We start from the raw sequence: 21,710 nt of genomic DNA on the forward strand, positions 1-21,710 counted from the left end.
TACTTAATAGCGCCGAAAATCTGACTTCCCCTCGCGGCGTACCACGCCGAGTCCTTCTGCATCGTGACGTCGGCTGTGGATCTTATATGCTGCCGTCGCTAAAACACATTTCAACAAAAGGTAAGTGAGTTTTTTCTTTTCACGACTTGATAACATCTATGAGTTACGCCATGTGTTTTCTTATTTAAAACTATATAATATTCAATTATTTACTATTTTAATTAATTAACCAGCTATTTCAATAAGTCCTACTTAATCATTTTGCTTAATCACTCTCGAACAAATATTTTATTTAGATTGGTCTATATATTACATATATTTTCGTTTCTTTTTACATTTTTATAGGTTTTCATTTCATTTAGTCTTCCTTTTTGTATTATGAGCATCCCATTTCTTTTTTTAAGGATTCAGGTGGCAAACAGTGGCGCCCGTTTTTTGTGAATAATTGTTCTCTTCTCAACCTTTTTTCATTCTATATACCTCATGTGTGCCTTACTTCCCTACTCACCCATTATTTTTAACGACTGAGCATCGGTGCCTTTGAGATACAAACTGCATCAGTGTCTTTTGTATTAGCACGGTTCATTGTGTGTTACAGTATACCTAAAGAAGTGCCGTTGAATAGAATACAATATCTAAGTTGAATATAATACAATATATATGTCTAAAGTTTTAATCCAATTTATTAATAATAGTAGAAATAGTTACCTTATCTTTGTCTTTAAAGGACTGACAAGTAACAGTATCCTCATAGTAAGATTCAGGTCTGGGCGTGCCGCTAGGACACGCATACCTTGCCATCTTGTGCCCGTGAACAGATGTCATACGATTTGTTAAAAACCACGTCAATTCCTTTTCGAGAATATCTACATTTGCTTCTAACCAGTCTTTGTTGTTAGTTGCATCTATGTAAAGACCCACCATCAGAGACAGTAAGGGTGGTTGAGATCGGTTTAAGTAATATACCCGACTGCCATTCGGTACAAAGCCATATCTGTCAACTAGGGAGAGGAAATTTTCTAAGATACCTAAAAAAAGTACAAAGAAATATTAATACCTACTTATCTATTGTTGTTAAAGTGAATAAACTAAAATTGATAAAATTAATTCCCTGAATGTTTATGTATAAGTAGAGTTATATAAAAAAGACAATTAATGTTTAAGGATAATCTACTACCTACAATATTGGATGATACTTGCAATTTTTACAACTTAGTACTAAAATAATAAAAGACGTTCCATGAACTATGATAGATATTTTTTACATTTAGTCCGCTAGTTATATGGTAATCTCGTATACGTTTTTTAAGTTGCCAAAATGGAGACTTAAGAGCACAACATTCTGCAGATAAAAACGGTCTCCAAATAGACTACTCGATTATTCATATCATACTAGATATACGGAGTGGACCAAAAGTCCGGAAAGGCCTACGAACTGTACAAAAATTGGGATACGGCTATTCTGTAATATGTAGATTTCAAATTTTATGTTTGCAATGTTGTTAGATTTACCATTTTTGCTGGGTACTGAACGAGCTGACAGAGAGAAAATCTGGAAATTTCCTGGATGAGGACATTGTAAGTAAAATCGAAATGTGGCAAAAATATATTAAATATGTAGACCAAAAACAAAAAGAAAACAAGAAAGAACATCAAAATAAAGAAATAGGTATATAACAATAGCGGAAATACAATATACTTGTGAAAATCGCGAAAATAAACAAATGGCCTGGACCTGATAATTTCCAAGTAGACGTAATAAACTAATTGATATGGACATCTTCAAATACGTTTTCAACAGTATTGAAAAATATAATTACCTGAAAAATTTGTGAATGAAAAAAAAAATCTAAAAAGACACTAAAAACTGCGAAAACAAGTCCTTTTTCAATACGAAAAAACTATTAACCAGTCGATAGTTAAGTCTAGAACTAGTACGACTATAAAAATGTTACATACTACTGTATGGTATCCTACTGTATGATGTTTCGACTTGGGCAATGAAAAAATACTGCTGTAAATATGATGAAAATATTTCAAATCTAAATTTATAGAAGGATACTGACAATATCCTGGATGGATAAAACATCAAATTTAGTAGTTGAAACTCAAATAATAAAAAAATATAGGAGTTAATATTAACTATCAAAAGTAGGAAACTGCAATACATTGAAGATGTTATGAGGGAGACAAATAGTAAATTACATAAAATATCATCCAATGAAAAAAAAAATGAGAAAAAGAAGTATAGAAAGGAGACAAATATTATGGCTGGGAAATTGTTTCGTTCATATACTCCAGTCGTAGAAACGAAAATGGCACTGAACCTCTAAAAATCATACGAACAAGCTGAATTTTGCCGAGAATATTAATTTTGGGACCCAAAAAAGATGCAAAAAAGTTTACAACTTTTTATCCCCGCGCATTCTTAAACCCCCCCTTGTAGGGGGGTAAAAACTCAACAAAATAGATTTACCAAGAATCTGTACGCGGTAGAAAAAAATGTTTTGAATAAAAAATGTAGCGGAGATAATTTTAAACAAAAATGTTTATTAGCATTTTTTGTGTAGAATGAACCGTTCTCCCACAAACAACGCTTGAAGCGACCGTCGAGATATCGATTTTTTACCGTCGAGCTGATACAAATTTTATTGAACATTGATTTCGCGCGCGTAACTGACATTCAAAATCGACGGTCGCTTCAAGCGGTGTTTCTGAGAGAACGGTTCGTTCTATACAAAAAGTTTCAATAAACATGTTTGTTTAAAATTATCTCAGCTACATTTTTGATTTGAAACATTTTTTTTCTACGACTTACATATTCTTGGTAAATCGATTTTTTTGCGTTTTACCCCCATATGTGGGGGTTTAGGGGGAAGCTTGTGAAAAATCGGTTAACTTTTTTTCGTCTTTTTTGGGGTCCCAAAATTAATATTCTCGGCAAAATTTGTATAACTTTTATGGACTGGACTAATATAGTTTCTTTCTATTTCTAAATTAGATAAAAAGATTCTTAATTATTGTTGATTAATTATTAGGTATCCTTTTTATATTCAGTACTACTAGTGATACCTATGTACGAAGCTGGGAAGATGTTCGAAGCATAATAGGCTAGTTTTAATCTAATCTATAAAACACATGTAATATTTTTAATTTCGTGCTCACAGAAGTTGTGTTTTAGGCTTTTTAATTAAAGTAAGTTGAATTTTTTTATAGAGCTTAAAAAGGTAATTTTTCTGTTTATTTCATATCTGTTGCAATTTTTCTAATTATCAGAAGTCACCCACGCAAATTTCCTCCAAATAAAATGGTCCCTCCATATTGAGGCAAAATGACTCCGGGGACCATTTTACTCTTGCTTATTCTACTACAAAAAATTTTGAGTTGTACCGGAATATTTTTTATAACAATCAAATGCAGGTATATTATACATAAATAAAGGGTAAACACTTTTTAAATTAAATTATTATCTTTTCTGTTCCAGGTATATTATACATAAAAATGATTACAACTTATGTTTGGAAGACAAGACAGCAATGGCATTTAAATTTAACAAGACTTACCATGGAAATATTTTTATTTTAGAGCCTTTTAAAAGAGTTACTAGGTTTTATAATTTGCCCTTCAGTACTTTAAAAAGAAGGGCCAAAAATCAAAATGTATATCTGTAAGTGAACTAAAAGTAGACTATTTTATTAGTTAGGGAGATGTTTGATTTGGTCGTTGATCGGGTTTGGTCCTTGATCGGGTTTGGTGTTTGGTTCAAAATGACTCCCTCTAAAGTGAGGGTAAACACTTTTTAAATTAAATTATTATCTTTTCTGTTCCTAATTAAAAAATAGTAACATATTTGTAAAAATGTAATACTACTTTTAAAAAAAGTGGCTGTGTCTTCTAAATTAATGATTTTACAAAAAAATAATAACAGACAAAATAATCGTAAAATAAGTATTTCATTCCAATGACGTCCCGTCTTTATTCCAATATTATACTACAAAAAGTCGGAGGCAGATCTTAAGTCCTTCTTAAAAACACAGGGACGGACTAAGGCCTAGGCAACATAGGCATGTGCCTAGGGCCCGTAATTTTTGAGGCCCTAAAATTATATTTTAAATTTTTATAGTTAATTATGCCGAATCGTTATTTAATGAAGCCGACAAGGGTGGACGAGCGTTCCCGTGCTTATGCATCCACACCCGCAGGTAAATATTGTGCAATTAAGACTTAAGTCCTAGACTTGATTGCAAATAGATTGTTTTGGATTCATAGCTGATGTAGTCTTGGAACACCACAAACACCTCCACCATCCAAAAATGAAAAGAAGGCAAACAATCCAAAAAGAGGTAATTCATCAGGCTATCAAGAAATATATCGCTGTACAAAGTACAAAGTAGATTCGGAAAAAGTTGCATCGTTCATCAAAAAATATTCAAAAGCTGCAGTTGGTACTGGATCGTTGGTGTAAACAAAGGCAAAAGAAAGGTCAGGATCTTCAAGTTAGCATCTATCTCTTCGTGTTCTGGATTTACAAAGCCTAGTTCAGGAGAAAAATGAAAGCTGGAGGAACAACTAAACTGAAAAAAAACTTCCATTGCTGCCAAACGTCCTGCTTATAGCAAAAAGGCAAAATCTGTAAAGAAAGTGACTAAGTCTAAAGAAGCAGCATCAAAGAAGGAGAAAAAGCCGGGCAAGCAAAGAAAGTTGAAAAGAAGTCAGCTCCCAAAACTGCACCATCTTCATCTCCAGTTCAGACTTCCACAGAGGCGAAAGTAAAAACACCCAGCAAAGCGAAGAAAGCAAATAAAGGCAATCCTACGAAAAAACCAAAAGCACTAAGCCTACGTTATCTAAGGCTACCGCAAGTTCACCAAAAGTCTAGAAAAGCTGCTCCTCATAAGAAAAAGTAATTGGACTAATTAATATCTTCGAATTATTAAAACAATTGTAAATTTTTTTTAAAAAGTATTACATTATTTAATTAAAATAATATTTAATATAAAAAACCACTAATTGTGATTGTGCTATTAAATAAAATAAATTTAACTGAAGATCAGTTTCTTCTTTCTTTTTAGTACGTAGTCTTTAAAATGAGATCTTAAAAAAAATTAAGTCGGTGTGAAAAAATAAAAAGAAAAGCAGATCGATATAAAGTGGCAAAACAAATAAAAAGAACATTGGAAATTTTTTTAACTGGAACTACCATGGAATGCCATGGTAACCAGAATTACAATGTTGCCTAGGGCCCGATTTAGCCTTATTCCGCCACTGTAAAAACACCTGGAAACATCGAGAAAAAAACATTTTCGCTACTTCGGTTTTATTGGCCATTGCATGCTAACGCATAATATGAATTTTCATGAAAAAGTTTTAAACCATTTTGGAGCAATAATAAAAAAGTCTAAATAAAGTCTAAATAAATTCTATCTTTAACACCCCATAACTTTTTTTGGTACACTTTTGCATATGGGCAAGATAGGACAAATCGTCTTATCCGAAAAAATCATGGTATAATTTATGACAAAACTTTATGTGACTCCCTGTATAACGAGTTTTTAACATTGGGTATTACCTTCCATTAATATTAAATTATTTTTACCTAGTACCAGTTAATAACAATTAGGATTATCCCTATAAAAATGGAGAATGAAAAAAATTTACGTGTAGTATATAAATAAAAATCAGCCAAAAAGCTTTTTATTTATCGAACTCAGCTAAGGGTACCATTAAATTAGCTTAACACGTAAAATAAAGTTCTTTTTGATATTTTAATACAGAGACTATCATTTTCGCAAAAAAATTAGAGCTTTAACTAGTACAGCTGGTACGTCTCTGGCTTCAAGGCAATACTGTAGATTATGTTTACACTTCTAAAATAAACATAGGTACATATTATATATTTATCCATTCTAAGTATATCTACTGAAAATTTTATATAGGTGTAAAGAACACTATTTTACTAAAATTATTACTGCATTAAAAAAATTGATATGAAATACAATACTAACATCATTTTGTATGAACTTAGGCCCGAGACACCCCTTATAAATAATGAAATTAATTATACAAATAAAACAAAAGTACCTTTAACAGTTTCCGTCATCTCACTAAGCAATAAACCCTTAATAATCCAGTATGTGTCCCAATAATAAATTTCTTTAAACCTTCCTCCAGGAATAATAAAACCGTGCGGAAGATAGATTAAGGAATGCTGATCTTGATGCTTGCTCACGGACTCATCTACTTTTCTGGCTAGATTTGGCCATATGTTTACAAGTATTTTCGCAAATTCTAAAACTTTGGGATCTTTTATTCCATCGAGGAAACTGGGATTTTCGTTAAAATCTGGAGGTGTCCATTCTAGTAATTCTTTGTTATCTGTTAAATATTAATCTGTCAGTCATTTACTGCTATTTGAACATAAAATAGGTCAAATTAATGTTTTTACCAAAATTGGACAAGAAGTTAGGGTTGCGTATAATCTGTCCGACTGTGCAATCTACGAGGATGGTTTCAGCTGTTAGAGGAACTGTTTCTCCTACAAGTGCTAGTGCTAACATTAAAATTGATAAATCGGAAACATCCAAAGGACAAGCTCAACGCAACAAGTTCAGATAAATTACTATATGTATATCATGGTGTCCAAAAGTAATTTTACAAAAATGCTTCCAAAACAGATTTAATTCTGACAACAAGGTTTAGTTTCAGTGATTATTGTGTGATTTTATTTATAGCCCAAGCTGTAGAGAAAAAAAAAACGTGCATTAATTAGGTGAATTTTTGAAACTAGCATAGCGTTATGAAGGGCAATGCCTAGAGTAGCCTACAAGTGCGTGCAACTCCAAACTGTTGGTTATATATTTTTTTATATTTTTAAGGTGCAAAACATAATGTTTTTTTGATTATTTTTTATTGTAATCAAATAAACATTTTAGATTGAAATGAGTACAATGTTATGATAGTACATAAAAAATAGCTTTAATTTGAGCTGTGATACATTAAATTTAATCCAATAGTTTATGCAAAATTAATGATTGAAAGTCCAAAAATGTCAGTTTTTTGCCATTTTTATTTTTTAACCTGTAACCACAGATAGATACGGAGTCGATTTTACTCATTGCAAGTGCATATGCGTAGTGACGATTTTCTAGATTTTCCACCCACTCTATCTGGCCAGGCATGTACCTTTTTCACCTTTCAACGATTAGTATTCTGTCAATGAGGCGGCTGTGAAGTTTGTGTACGTTATTCGGATTTTATTACGACTTCAGTTTTCGATGTAATCAAAAGACTACAGGGCTGTGATGAAGGTATATTTCTTGTTTCCAGATTTTATAAATCTGCTCGGATGTATTTTAGGTTTTAGTAATGGATTTCAAAAGCAAGCTGGTCTATCAAAAAGAATCAGATATGGCGATGCAAACCATGAAGAAACTTGCTGAAATGGGCTGATGAAGTCGATGAAAACGAGAGTGATGCTGATCAGATTCTGCATTTATTTACAGCCATTCGGAGCAAGAAACGGAGGATGTGTATATTTATTGTGGTGGTAATGATAATTGGTTTAGTTCCATAGAATTAGCAAATTTACTAAAATCTAAAGGACTGACATACGTTGGAACATTGAAAAAAAAAGAGCCTGAAATTACAGTTACGTTTTTACCAACAAAACAAAGACCTGCAGGTTCTGGTTTGTACAGTTTTACAATTACTCTACTCTCTCCCGTTCCAAATAAGCACACGGCCGTTTTGTTAGTCTCATCAATGCACCATAAGGGAGAACGTAGGAAAATCTAAAGAAATAATCGACGTACAATCTAACAAAGGGGGATAGATAGCATAGATGAAAAGTGCAGTATTTATTTAACGCGGCCGAAGAACGCAGCGTTGGCCAATGGCAATTATTATCGAATGCTGGATATTTAATGCCGATTAAGAATGCTAAGGGGCCGATTAAGAATGCTAAGGGGCTACGTATTTAACACGCTATTATACGGTGTAGAGGCCTGGACTCTCAAGCAGAAACAATATAAAAAATATTGAAAGTTTCGAGATGTGGTGCTACCGTCGAATGCTGAAGATACGTTGGGTTAAAAGAGTTACAAACTTTGAAGTAATGCGAAGGATATGAAAAGACCCAGAAATTTTGTCAACGATCAAACGAAGAAAACTCGAATATTTGGGTCACCTGATGAGAGGACATAAATACGCATTACTTCAAAATATAATGCAAGGAAAAATAGAAGGAAAACGGAATCCAGGCCGTAGAAGAATGTCATGGTTGCTTAATTTGAGAGAATGGTTTGGCTGTACCACTAATGAACTCTCTAGTCAGCTGTAAACAAAGTCAGGATAGCCTTGATGATTTCCAATCTCCGATAGGAGTGGCACAAGAATAAGAAGAAGGATATTTCCACTGTTAATTATTTTTTGGTTCATTAGTCGTGCCGAGATAATGTGAAGCTAAAACTTTTCTACTTTAACAAACAACTGGCAATGCTGCTAGTAGAACCAGAAATGAGACGTCGTTGTCCAGCTAAAAAAAGACGAAAAACAGCACACTTCTACATAATTTGTAAAATTCCAACTTGTATGGATTGCACCAAAATAGTTTGTGTGGAGTGTGCACAATGAAAAGATACGTTGGGAAAAACTACTGCACGTTTCTATAATATTATTTTTAAGTTGACTTCTAATTAATGTAATTGTTATGTGTTATGTTTTTAACAAATTTTGTACAAACACTGCTTAGCACTTCCTTTTTTGTTAAGTTGAAAATATTGCAGACGATCAAGTAGTGATTGCACAAGACCAAGACGACCTCAGCTACATGATGAAGAAACTACAAGAAGAATATACCAAGGCTGGCCTAGATATTAACCTCGCGAAAACAGAGTACCTATCTACAAGTGAAGAAGACATAGAAGATCTACAGATTGATGACAACGTAACAATCAAAGGAAAGGATAAATTCAAATACCTGGGGTTTATAATCACGAAAAAGGCAACAACAGAGGAAGAAATTACACAAAGATTAGGACAAACAAGAACAACAATCCGACAACTTAAGGCTGTTTTATCGGTGCATCAAAACCTAGGGACAGTATTTTCTCTGTTATTTACTGACAAAATGTCTCGAAATTTTGACATGTTATTCAAAATTATGTTGCCTTTAAACTGATGGTTTTACTTTTTTTATTTTTTTGAAACTTCTGTTGAAAAATTGGAATATACTGTTTAACGTTCTATTATAACCAAACTTTTTACGCCCATCACTCGAAAGAGTTTTTTTTTTCTGTAATCGTTGATTTTTGTTTCACCTTTCTGTGTCCAGTAATAATCGAGAAAAGCGTGTTTCAACTTTAAAGAAAATTGCTAAAAAATACTGAAATCTAATAGTGAAACGTGTTACTCATCATTGGGCTTAGTTTCATCGTTATCGCCTTCGTGACGTCAAATCTCATGAACGTACGGTCAGTTGGTTCGTGTTAAAACTAATTTGAATGGAGAATAATGTATTTGTTGTCATTAAACTACCCGTCGGCCGGCGGCACTGAGTAAAGATGGTCTCGCGTAAGCAGTGTAGAAAAGTAAGTGATACGCCCATTTCAAATCGCAGTTGGCTTGAACTGCTAAAACAGCCTTAACTCAGTATGGTGGGATAGACACCTAAATATGAAGACAAAAACGCAGATTTATAAAACATTAGTGCGAAGTATTATGACATATGGGGCTGAAAATTGGATCATAAACAAGAAAAACAGCAGTAAGATAGTAGCAACAGAGATGGAATGCCTGCGAAGATGCTGCAGAGTAACAAGAATGGATAGGAGAAGTAATGACGAAATAAAGCAAAGAACATCAATAGAAACAGACATACTAACATATATAGAATAAAAAAGACTAAAGTGGTATGGACATGTAAGAAGAACTAGCGACAGCAGATGGATAAAGAGAATAACCGAATGGAGCCCCACAGGAAGGAGGAAAAGAGAAAAGAGGAAAAGAGAAAAGAGGAAAAGAGAATAACGACCCCGAAAATCCTGGAGGAACGAAGTAGACGACGCCATGAGTAAGAGAGGACTAAACGATGGAGAATGAAACAACAGAGAGAGATGGAAACGGTTGAGCGAGGGAAGGCAGTGAATACTGTAGAATCCCTAAATATATATATGAAAATATTGCGAAAAATAATATCGCCCTATTTTAAGCTAACTAAGAAAAATACTCGAAATATAAATGTTTACAGTCGTTTAAAGAATTCAAGCTTACCCTTAAAATTGTCCTCCACAAATTTACTAACTTCGTCTTTAGATGGATTATCGTTATATTTTGCCATAAACTTTTTGAAATTTCCTAAGGTTTCATCCGGAGATTGTCGTTGGCTCAAATCCACGAACGTCTTTGAGTCACTGAAGATCCTCGCGGATTGTACTGTGTCCAAAAGCTTCCCTTGGCAATAAATTAAACTATCACATGACTGTACTGTCTCAGCGCTGATATAGCTGAATAATACTGCCGAAGCGTACAAAATGTAGCACTTCATATCGACTAGAAATGGTCATAAGACGTATATGAACTGAAAAAAAAAAGATGATAATAATATCGATTTAAAAAATTAGTTTATGTTTACCCATCTTGGATACAGTAAAATTGTTAATTTGTTATCATACAGAGTTTTTGATTAAATCAGTAATTCACATAGCTATAATAGTAGGTAACTACGAATCCTTCTAACATCTAGGATCCTCTGAGTTTTCCTTATCTCTCAGGCTTATCTTATTATTGAAATGATAAGGTGCGCCCTTTCTATTTAGTTCGATTTTTTTATAATCTACTTTCCTTTTCAGTTAGTTAGCATTCTTTTTTTTATTTTACTTTCTTCAGTCTCATAGAAAGTATCATAGAAATAATTGTGTACAATTATCTTATCTTTTTATAATTAGTACCTATAATTAGTATGAGCCGTTCGTTATCAAGAAACTTAATCACAATAACCGAAAAAAGTGTTTGTGTTCAAAGTTATTATAATTATTCAACAAGGAACTAATACTAATTTAATTACTACATTTATTAATATAAAAAATATAAATAAAATAGTCCGGTATATTAACAAAATATGCCAGAGTGTATTAATAATTCCTAGTTGTAATTAGTGGAAAACTATGGATCACCAACTAGATAACCAAGAACCAACTAGGTATCAATACATTGAGGACATAAATCCAGCCATTAGAAAATCTTGCCTAGGCCGGATTCCTTCACCTGGAAGAAATCGAAATCGACAGTTACAACTCACTAGATCAACAGCACATAGAATTTAAAACACGCAACAACTATCTACATACGAATTTATCAAACTTTCAAATATAGACACCACAAAAAAATCTCCCAGGTGCAGATAAGGTAAAAAGTGATAGTGAATGATAGTCCTGAATTGAAAAACACCAGACAAACTACACTCAAAGATTATTGGCTAAGGCAAACTGTTCATACATCTAACAGATACGAGGTACTTGAAAATGATAAACCTAGTGAAGAGGTTGAAATGCTGGAAGACCAAAAAGATAAACAGCCACCACTTATATTTATACAAAATGTCGAGTGTATACAAACCATTGCAGGAATTACTACAGCTTATAACTCCAGGTACATAGACTTTAAAATGCCTTGCTAGCAATCAAATTAAAGTTCAAGTTGACTCATACAAAAGCTATTCATTAATCGTAAAATCTTTAGCAGAAAAAATTCTCAGTACCATACATACCAACTAAAACAAAACCGTGGATTCCTAGTTGTTATACGTATTTTCATCATCATCATCACTGGCTCGACAACCCTTTTTGGGTCTTGGCCTGTTCCAGGATTCTTCTCCATTCTGATCTGTTTCGTGCTTTTCTTCTCCAGTTTTTTATTTTTAAGGTTGTTATATATAATTTTCTATTTGTTCTAAGTATCTCAGCTTCGGTCTTCCTCTTGTTCTTTTTCCTACTGGCATCTGTTTGAATATTTTGTTTGGTATTTCGCCTTCTTCCATTCTTTCTACATGTCCTATCCAACGCAGCCGTCCTATTTTAATGAATGTTATAATATCCGGATCCTGGTATATTTTGTATAGTTCAGAGTTGTATCTTCTTCGCCATATTCCGTTTTCTTTTGTGCCCTTATATATGTGTCACAAGATTTTTCTTTCGAAGGTGGCTAATAACTTTTCCTCTCTTTTAGTGAGTGTCCAGGTTTCTGAGCCGTATGTGAGTATCGGTCTTATTAGGGTTTTATATATTTGGAATTTTGTTTTTCTTGCGACGTTATCTGATCTTAGTTGCCTAATTATTAAGCCATGGTAAAATTTATTTCCAATAAATATTCGCCTCTTCACTTCCTCCGTAACGTTATTATCAGACGTCACTAGGGATCCCAAGTATATAAAGTTTTTTACCCCCTCTATGTTGTATTCTCCTATTGTTATATTTTGTGGCTGCCTTATTTCTGCGTTTTTACTTACCTGCATATATTTTGTTTTGGTCTGATTGATTTTAAGACCACTATTTTGTGCAGCTCGTTCTATTTGGTTGTATGCCTCTATCATTTTTCTTCTTGATCTTGCGATTATGTCAACATCATCTGCAAATGCTAGTATTTGCACGCTTTTATTAATGATTGTTCCTCGTGTATTGACTGTTGTGTCCCTCAGTATTTTCTCGAGTACGATGTTGAACAAGATGCATGATAGAGCGTCTCCCTGGCGTAGTCCCTTTTTCACATCTATTGTTTCCGTTAATTCATTTTGTATCCGGATTCTACTTTCTAATTTTAGAGATTCTTTTATCAGTTCTATTAGTTGTGTTGGTATATTAAATTCTTTCATTGCTTTTATTAAGAATTCTCGGTTTATATTGTCATATGCGCTTTCAAAGTCTATGAAGGGATGATGTGTGTCGATGTTATATTCACTTCTTTTTTCGAGGATCTGTCGCAAAACAAATATCTGGTCTATTGTTGACTTCTGTCTACAGAAGCCACTTTGGTATTTGCCAAGCATTTTTTCAGCTTGTGGTCTAAGTCTTTTATAAATGACGTTGGACATTATTTTGTATGCTGCATTCAGCAGCGTGATTCCACGGTAGTTTCTACATTATAACTGATTGCCTTTTTTATGTAATGGTACAATAATACCGCTATTCCACTCCGCTGGTGGCTGTTTATTCGACCATATCTTTGTTATCAATTCATGTATTCTTTTTTGTAGTGCGTCTCCTCCTTCCTTCAGTAACTCCGATGCTATTTGATCCGATCCCGGTGCTTTATTGTTCTTTAATTTGTCTACTGCTGCTTCGTATTTTACATCCTTCAACAAATCCAGGTGACATTAAAAAGCATTAAAAAAAAAACAACTCCTCAACATATACAAAACAATCTAGAACTACTAGTACATGTAAGTTACTACTACAGTAAGTTAATGAAAAGAATGGATAATATGTTTGATCTCATAATGTCTCTGATATCTAAGCTTAACCTTCAACACTTAACTAAAGATATGCTGTTGGAATGCCAATGGCTTAACCACTCATTCCCACGAAGTTAAAGTATTTATTTACTCTCATAATCTAAATGGTATGTTTATTTCCGAAGCACACATGACTAATATAAGCCATTTCTATATTCCCAAATATTCAACCTATGTAACTAAACATCCATTAGGTAAAGCCCACGGAGGTATGGCAATTATTACAAGAAATAACAGTAAGCATCATGAAATAAATAAAATTAGTAGAGTTAACATCTAAGCCACATCAGTCTCGGTCGAAGATTCACAAGGCCCGATTATTTTATCTGCTGTTTATTGCCCACCGAATAAAATAATTAAAGATGAATACTTTAAGATGCTCAGACACCATTTCATTACTTCTAAAAATTATAATGCCAAACATCTTAAATGAAGCACCAGAATCATAACCTTACGTGGACGGGAATTATTAGAAAGTATTAATGAGAATCATTTAATTCTTCCCTCTACTGAAAAGCCTACGTATTGGCCCACTGATGGGCAAAAAATTCCTGATCTTATTGATTTCGCTCTAGTTAAAGGAATATCACATACCTACCTCCAAATTTCTCCTTCATTTGACCTCTCATCAGATCATTCACCTGTCTTCATAGATCTACAAAACCAAATTTGTAACTGTCCTGACCATTTAACGCTCTCGAATAAAAGAACAAACTGGAACAGATACAGAGAACAAATAAAAACATCCATTAACCTAACCTTGCCTCTTAAAAGTGGTACCGACATATAAATGCAGTTGCTCACTTAACTACAGTTATTCAGCAAGCTGCTTGGACGTCCATCCCAGAAATGACTTACAAATATAACTCAGGGTCCTAGCCTGCTCACATAAATACACTTATATTGGAAAAAAGAAAACTGCGAAAGAGGTGGCAGCTCACTAGGCATCCATAATATAAAGCAGATCTTAATAGAGCTTGCAGACTACTCAAAATTAATCCAACATAAAGACAATGGAATCAACAAATATTTAAAAAAAACTTCTCACCTGAAGAATAAACAAATTATGCGAAAAACTGTGGAAACTAACAAAAAAACCTAAAAACCCAACTGAAATGAATATGCCAGTCAGCGAACAAGATGGCACTTGAGCTAAAAATAACATAGATAAAGCATATACTTAGGCAAATCATTTAAATCATCACAGGGAAGTATCAGTTGAAGAAGTGGAAGCTATTTATTAAATCTGTTGAAAAATCTGAAATCAAAGAAGTAATTGATAATCTGGAAATTAAAAAGTCATCTGGATATGATATAATATCTAGTTTAGTACTAAAAAATCTACGCAACGAATGCGTAAGTTTAATGACATATATTTAATTCAATATTAAAAACAGGTTATTTTCGACTTCAATAGAAATTTGCTCAAATTGTTCTTATTCTAAAACCTAATAAGGATCACACGGAACTATCTTCATATCGACCAGATAGCCTATTATATCCAAAGTGTTTGAACGGCTTTTTTGAGAAGACTGGAGCTAATTTTATACGACATGCGACAGTAATGTTTTACTGAAATATCAGTTTGGGTTTAGGAAACAACATGGTACCATCAAGCAAATTCATAGGGTGGTAAAGACTATCAGAAATTCGTTCGAACATAAAAATTACTGTACTGCTGCACCTCTACTTTTTTTCATAGCATTTATCCCTTTTTCAAGAAAATTTTTTCAAATTTTTTTTGTTCGGCACCCTTCTGATTTATTTAAAATGGATTTTGAATATAAATCCGTAAAGAAACCGAATCAGAAACATTTTTCTTACGGGAGCGGCCTCACAACCTAGACTATAATACAGTAATACCCCGAACTTACGCGATAGGTGGGACCGAGCGATAATCGCGTAACTCGAATTCCTGTAAGTCGGGGTATAATTTCGTATAATGTATGTATATAAATCATTTTAATTGGGACCGAAAGATAAGAAAAAATAGCAATTTACGCAAGAAATTTGTATTAAAATCTTAGGATATACGAATATAAAATTGCCAATTCAATTTATTTTGATGTAGAAGGCTTTATAAAATCTAACAAAGTAGTTTGACGACTAAAAAGATTTTTTTTTCTCCTGCAAAATTTCTTCATAGCAGGCTAATATTTTCTTATCCCTTGTTTGGTAAAAGAAATGCACTCTTTGTTGTGTTCTATATTTTCTAAAATTTTTAATCCCATTTCAATCAAACTGAGGCCTTCAGTCATGTGTCCAATCGTCATTTGATCCTCAGATTGAACTGGATCCAAACACTCAAGCTCTTGAATGTCTTGTTCTTCCTCGTGTATTTATGAGGTCATCTATTCTCAGCTCCTGATTGTGGAAATTCAACAGTTCTTCAACGTCATCACTATCAACTTCTTTAATAACATTACTAACTTCATCATGCTCTGACATCAATTCCATTTCAGTGTCAGTGAGGCTCTTAGGCATCTTCTTCCAAAACAGGCCAGTCTCATCTACATTGAATATGGTATGTTTGGTGTAGCCACATTAATCTATTATTGCTTTTAACTTCTGTTGATAACAAGACGCAGCCTCTTTATCAGCACTTGCCGCTTCTCCGCTTTTTGCAATGCTATGCCAAACACAGAAAGTTTTAAATCGGCTGAACCAACCGTTGTCTCTCAAAAATTATCTTAGCTTAGGAGCACACTGTATTCTGATCAATAGGACAATTTTTCACATTAACCTCATTATCACACCATAATTTTAACATTGTCTCCATTTCGGAGATAATACCATGACTTTTACGTATGAAGGTGGAATTTAAAGATTGTGCACTTTTCACAGCTTCCGAGAATTTTTTCCTTGCCCTTTATAATAGTTCTGACCGTTGATTCCGATAAATCAAACTTCTTTGATAGTTCACAGAATTTCATTTTTGATTCAAAATCTGTAATTACGTTAAGTTCACATCCCAAAGATAACGTTTTTCTTTTTTTATTTGCTACAGAAGGATCAGTTTTACTTCGTTTGGATGACATCATTGCTCTTTTAAGTCTTCAGTAGATATAAAATAAAAATCCTGCTATAAAAGTAACAAACACCCATTCCGTAGACAAAACTGTAGATAAGAAATACCTAATACAAAATAAATGTGCTGATTTCGTGCGAAAAATCAAAACATGTACTTTGGAGCAATAATGTGTGGGCGGTAATTCTATTTAATCGATAATCGAACGATTGTGTGGCACTCAGATGACGAATCGACAAGATTTCAAAATCGTGTATTAACTCTGGATTCGCATAAGTCGAGGTATTACTGTACTTTTTAAAGCCATTTAGAACCATTTTTTGCACAGCATTTTGTTTCTAGTGATAATTGATGTCAATATTAACAAAACATATCAATGCCGTACAGAAATGTTTCATCGTAATATCCCACTTATTAGAGGGAAATTAATTTTTCTTTTATAAGCACATGTACTGTGAAAAATATTATTATATTATACGGCATGTCCAAAAATATTATTATATTATGCAACTAAATTAAAATTAGTGAGATTTAGTGTTTTTAGTTTAGATTTAGATTTAGTTTAGATTTAGTGATTAAGTGCGCCCTAGAATTCTTATCCCTACACCAGCCAATATATACGGCATTGTAAAAAAAGTAATCTAAATAACGATCCGAAACTACGTGTATGAATGCCGTACTGTATCAAACCACCAAAAATGGGGTAAAAATGTTCCGAAAATAAAAAAATTTCCCTGCTCCCTCCATACAAAGACAAGGAAAAATTCAAAGTGGAGAGATAACGACTACGACTTTGCATCACCCGAGACTAATAATATGTAAAAACAGAAGAACAGAACAGGAAAACCATTTTCTGGTATAAAAAGATAATATTTCATCTATTAGATATAGCAATCTTGAATGAATTTTTTTTTGTCCAAAAAGATTAACAGTCCTAATCCAGCAGCAACAATCAGATTGATCGATTTCAGAGATTTACTTATCCAAAGCTTGTTAGGACTGGACCCTATAAACGATACGGGAACATCGGTTAATTTTTCTCCACAACATACACCACACAAACATACTCCTTGTACTCCTGAAAATTTACCTGTACAACATTTTCAGAAAATAATTATTTTCTGCGGTGCAAACAGTGCACAAAAAGCGGAAGAGAAGAGCGGCCAGCTGTAGGTGCAAATTAAAATAAAAGATTTTGTGTTATAAATAAGCGGACGGTGGTAACCGTCGTGTTCTATGATGCAATATATAAAACTCACATTGTGAAATATGTTTTAAATATTTTTATTATTTATTTGTATAATTATAAACAAATAAAAGGAATCTTACTTTAATTTGCAATAACTTTTTTTGTTTATAAACATTTTGACGTGACAACGTCTTAAATTAGGTTGTGGCTCGGAGTCATTCATGAAAAAGTGTAACGCCCGCTCACGTCTGTTACAGTGAGTCACCGAACGAGAGAGAGGCCCGCCGGACCGGCGAATGCCTTGCGTCTCTCTCCCACTCAAACATGATCGGTCTGCTGCGCACGCAGCACTAGAGAATTAGGCGCGTTGAATCGGTGCGTGCTTCCGTGCTTGTGCGATCATCGTCCTATCCTCAACAAAATCACTCAAATAGAAATTATTTAAGTTTAAGTTTACATGTACAATGTTTTAGTAAACAAAATATATTTCTATAGTTAAAATTTGTGCAATTCTTATTTTCATTCAATTCCTTGTTCCTATTGTGCAATTTAATAATATTCATATCAATAAATATTCTACCGAGAAAAAGACGTTGTCACGTAAAATATTCGCCCGTAAAACCGACTTTACAGGCAACCGATTTTTTTTTTAATTAAGAAAATCACAGTTTAATCCTTTCGACCAACTTGGGACAATACGTCCCATCAGAAATTCAAAAAATTCTATTGGGTAAATGAAGCCCAAGTTTACATTGAAATTAAATATTGTGGTATTTTTTAATCGTACGACCATGTGCCTAATTCATATGGAACCCACCATTCATTTAACCTATATTTCTCATTGATTAAACGAAGGCGTGTCTGTTTACTTTATAGTATTTGTGTGATTTCAAACAAAATTATGGCGAAAGGTGAGTTGATGTTGATTTGTATTTATAAGTAAACTTCTGTAGAATGACTGAAATAAAATCCTAATGGTTGTTTTCAGTGATAATGAAGTTTCTATTGATCGATATCCTTTTGGCAGCGATTCTGAAGAACCAGATTTCGAAATCATTGAATCTAAAGATGAGATAAATAATCAAGAAATTTCAGAACGTGTGAAGGTAAAGAAAACAATGAAGAAATAATAGATACAGTGATTGAAAATAGTAATGAAAAGCCAGACAATAAAGGTGAAAATGTAGAACAAATGACCAAAAAAAGAGGAGAAAGAGATGAAAAAATTTGGTATAATCTTCCAAACCATTTTGAACTCAGATTTGCAACTATTCCTGCTAAGAATGTTCCTGTAATTCACACAGAAATTGTTCATACTTTTAGTCCGATATTTCCGCCAAGTTTAATGCTCTTTATTGTGGATTGTACCAACGATAGAATTGATCTCTACAGAAGAAGGAAGACAAAATGAAGAGGAACACGATACAGATCTCTACAGAAGGGAGGTCTTCCTCGTCTTTCTGATTACTAGTTTTCAACGCCTTCTAAATAGTACATGAATCACCCGAAAAAGTAAGAAAATGCTTCAAAAACCTACTATACTGATGAATTTGTTTCTTGCTTGAAGTACACTTTTCAGAAATACAGGTTAGATAGCTCTCGTCAATGTATTGATGAGAGCATGACGAAGTAAGGGAAGAAGCAGATTGAAACAATATATTCCGAAAAAACCTATAAATAGAGGAATAAAGACATGGATTAGATCCGACTCTGATACAGGTTACACATATGATATAAATATCGAAGAAAAGTCGAAAAGAAATCCAAAAATTTGAAGGTACCTTAGGGGAAAGAGTTGTGCACACACTCTCAAGTACGATAAAAGATGATAATGTCGTTTTAGCTTTCGACAGATTTTTCACTACTGTAAAACTACTTCACGAAATCAAGTTTCCAGCTATTGAAACTGCTATAAGGACTAGAAAAATATGCCTCTCCTCAATAATAAGTTAGTCAGAGGGAGTCTTAAAGGACTTGATGGTACAAAAGCAGACGTCTCTTGCCCAGAAGCTATAGCTTTTTTACAATTGCTGTATGGGTGGTATTGACTCTAGACTCACAAAGTCAATAGTTGGATTATTTACAACCAACTGAATCGCAAGACAATTCCATTTAAGGATTTTTTTACTGACAGTATGTCAAGATGTAGTAACCGAAGGAAAAAGCTCTACCAAAGTTCATGTTCGAAAAAGATCTGTAGGAAGACCTTCAAAGAGAACAAAGTATATGATAAATGTGGGGGATCATTGTGTACCGTTTCAATCAACCAATTGAACGTGACACCAAGCTTGCCCCCCGTACTATATTATTCCAAAGCGACCTCACTAAATTATAAATATTTTTAGTAGCCGTTCCATCCTATATAAGCCGATACAAACTTTTATTCGCGCTCTTTTCAATCATATCAGTACAATCATTCTACAATGAAACTTTAGTCACAAATTGATTAGTGTCAGCCGTATACACGGCCACTACCGTGGGGAACAAGCAATAGCCAACGACACTACCTTGTGAAGCAAACAACTGCCAACCACAATACCTTGGGGAAACAATAAGCAACCACCCATACTACCTTAAACCCATTGATGCATCAGAATATAACATATATTCTGAATACAGCGGCTAACTTCCACAAAGATCGGAACTCTTTCTGGAGAACTGAACGACTCCTTCAGAACGAACTAAAACTGATACTTTTTTATACTTAAATTATTTAATACCGACAACCGGCAGAATCTTTGAGTCTCAGTTTAAAAATTTATTTTTGTTTCACATTCATAATATGAATTCTGTTTATTATTATTTAATAAATATATATACCTTTACTATGACTTCGTAAGTTTTTTTATTTCCTGTACCTTTCTGGGATTGGTATGGGGAGAGAATGAATAGGGAACGAACCCAGGGCTGAGCAGTTGGACAGAGCACCATTCTGATGGATAGAACGGTGGGCGTTTTTCTCTTGAATATCCTTAGGGATATTCGAAGAATTTCTCCCCTCGTTTCTTCCAGCAAGTGTGGTGTTGTGCTGATTAACGCCCTGGTCTTAATAAGAATAGACGTTACAGTTGTACGGTGTGTTCTGCCAAGAAAAAAGAAACATGGACACAAATGATATGTCAAATGTGTCAGGTATCCTTATGCAAATAATTCTTTACTCCTTACCATTTATAAAAATGTTTTGTTACTTATACTATGAATGATTATTGGTTAAATTTAAAACAAAATTGATTTTAAGGTTTTTATTTCATATAATAAAACGTTTAAAAATATTGAATAATTTTATTTCGATACCATTGGGATATATCGTCCCACTAAAAAAAAATATTGAGACAATATATTTCAGGATAAAAGAACTCCAAACTTAATAAAAAAAAACATTAATATGATCAAACACATCCGTAGAACCGCATTATATGACCAAATGATAAATATTAGTTTTTGGAGAGAAGAAAAAAAAGTGGGGTCGAAAGGGTTAAAGAGCAAGGTATTTTCTTTTCAAGACAGTCGTCTGTTATACATTTTCATCTACAATTCATAGTTTTTTCATAATATTGACGCAGTAAAAGTTTTTCTATTGACTTCCTTCAGATATTCCAGTTAACAAATAGCGCCCAGTAATGTTTCAATTTTTAAATGATAAATTTATAGGAATTCATTTAAACACACATTATATATAGGTGGTCTGATAACAAGGAACAACAAAAAAATTAAATTATAGCCAAGATAAGATTTTATTGTGACTAATGAGATACTTGCGTTAACTTAATTATTTTTAAATGAAACGCATATTAGTTATTAATTGTCTATTAGAACACTGCATGATGATATTCTAAAAAATAGATAAAAGCTAAAAATCCAAAATACTTCAAAAAGCCATTTTTGTGTATTAATTGTTTAATAATATTAAGACATATGATATTATATTTCATCAGTCATTGATTTTCGTAATGGTATTTCCAGTCCTGCAATCTTTAGTTTCTTCAGTA

The 21,710-nt window shown here is 33.3% G+C and overlaps 1 protein-coding gene across 2 annotated transcripts in view; it reads right to left on the reverse strand.

The window, feature by feature from the left end:
- LOC140437257 (trehalase-like) overlaps positions 1-21,710 on the reverse strand; it is a 53,370-nt gene that overhangs the window by 5,907 nt on the left and 25,753 nt on the right. For both annotated transcript variants that reach the window (XM_072526674.1, XM_072526673.1), the window contains exons 2-4: positions 10,270-10,576; positions 6,082-6,375; positions 709-1,028 (exon numbers count right to left, since the gene is read on the reverse strand). In XM_072526674.1, coding sequence (XP_072382775.1) covers positions 709-1,028; positions 6,082-6,375; positions 10,270-10,543 — 888 coding nt within the window. In that variant the 5' untranslated portion in view covers positions 10,544-10,576. The remainder of the gene's footprint in view (positions 1-708; positions 1,029-6,081; positions 6,376-10,269; positions 10,577-21,710) is intronic.

Source organism: Diabrotica undecimpunctata, chromosome 3 (genome assembly GCF_040954645.1).
Source record: "Diabrotica undecimpunctata isolate CICGRU chromosome 3, icDiaUnde3, whole genome shotgun sequence".
Classification (NCBI taxonomy): Eukaryota; Metazoa; Arthropoda; class Insecta; order Coleoptera; family Chrysomelidae; genus Diabrotica; species Diabrotica undecimpunctata.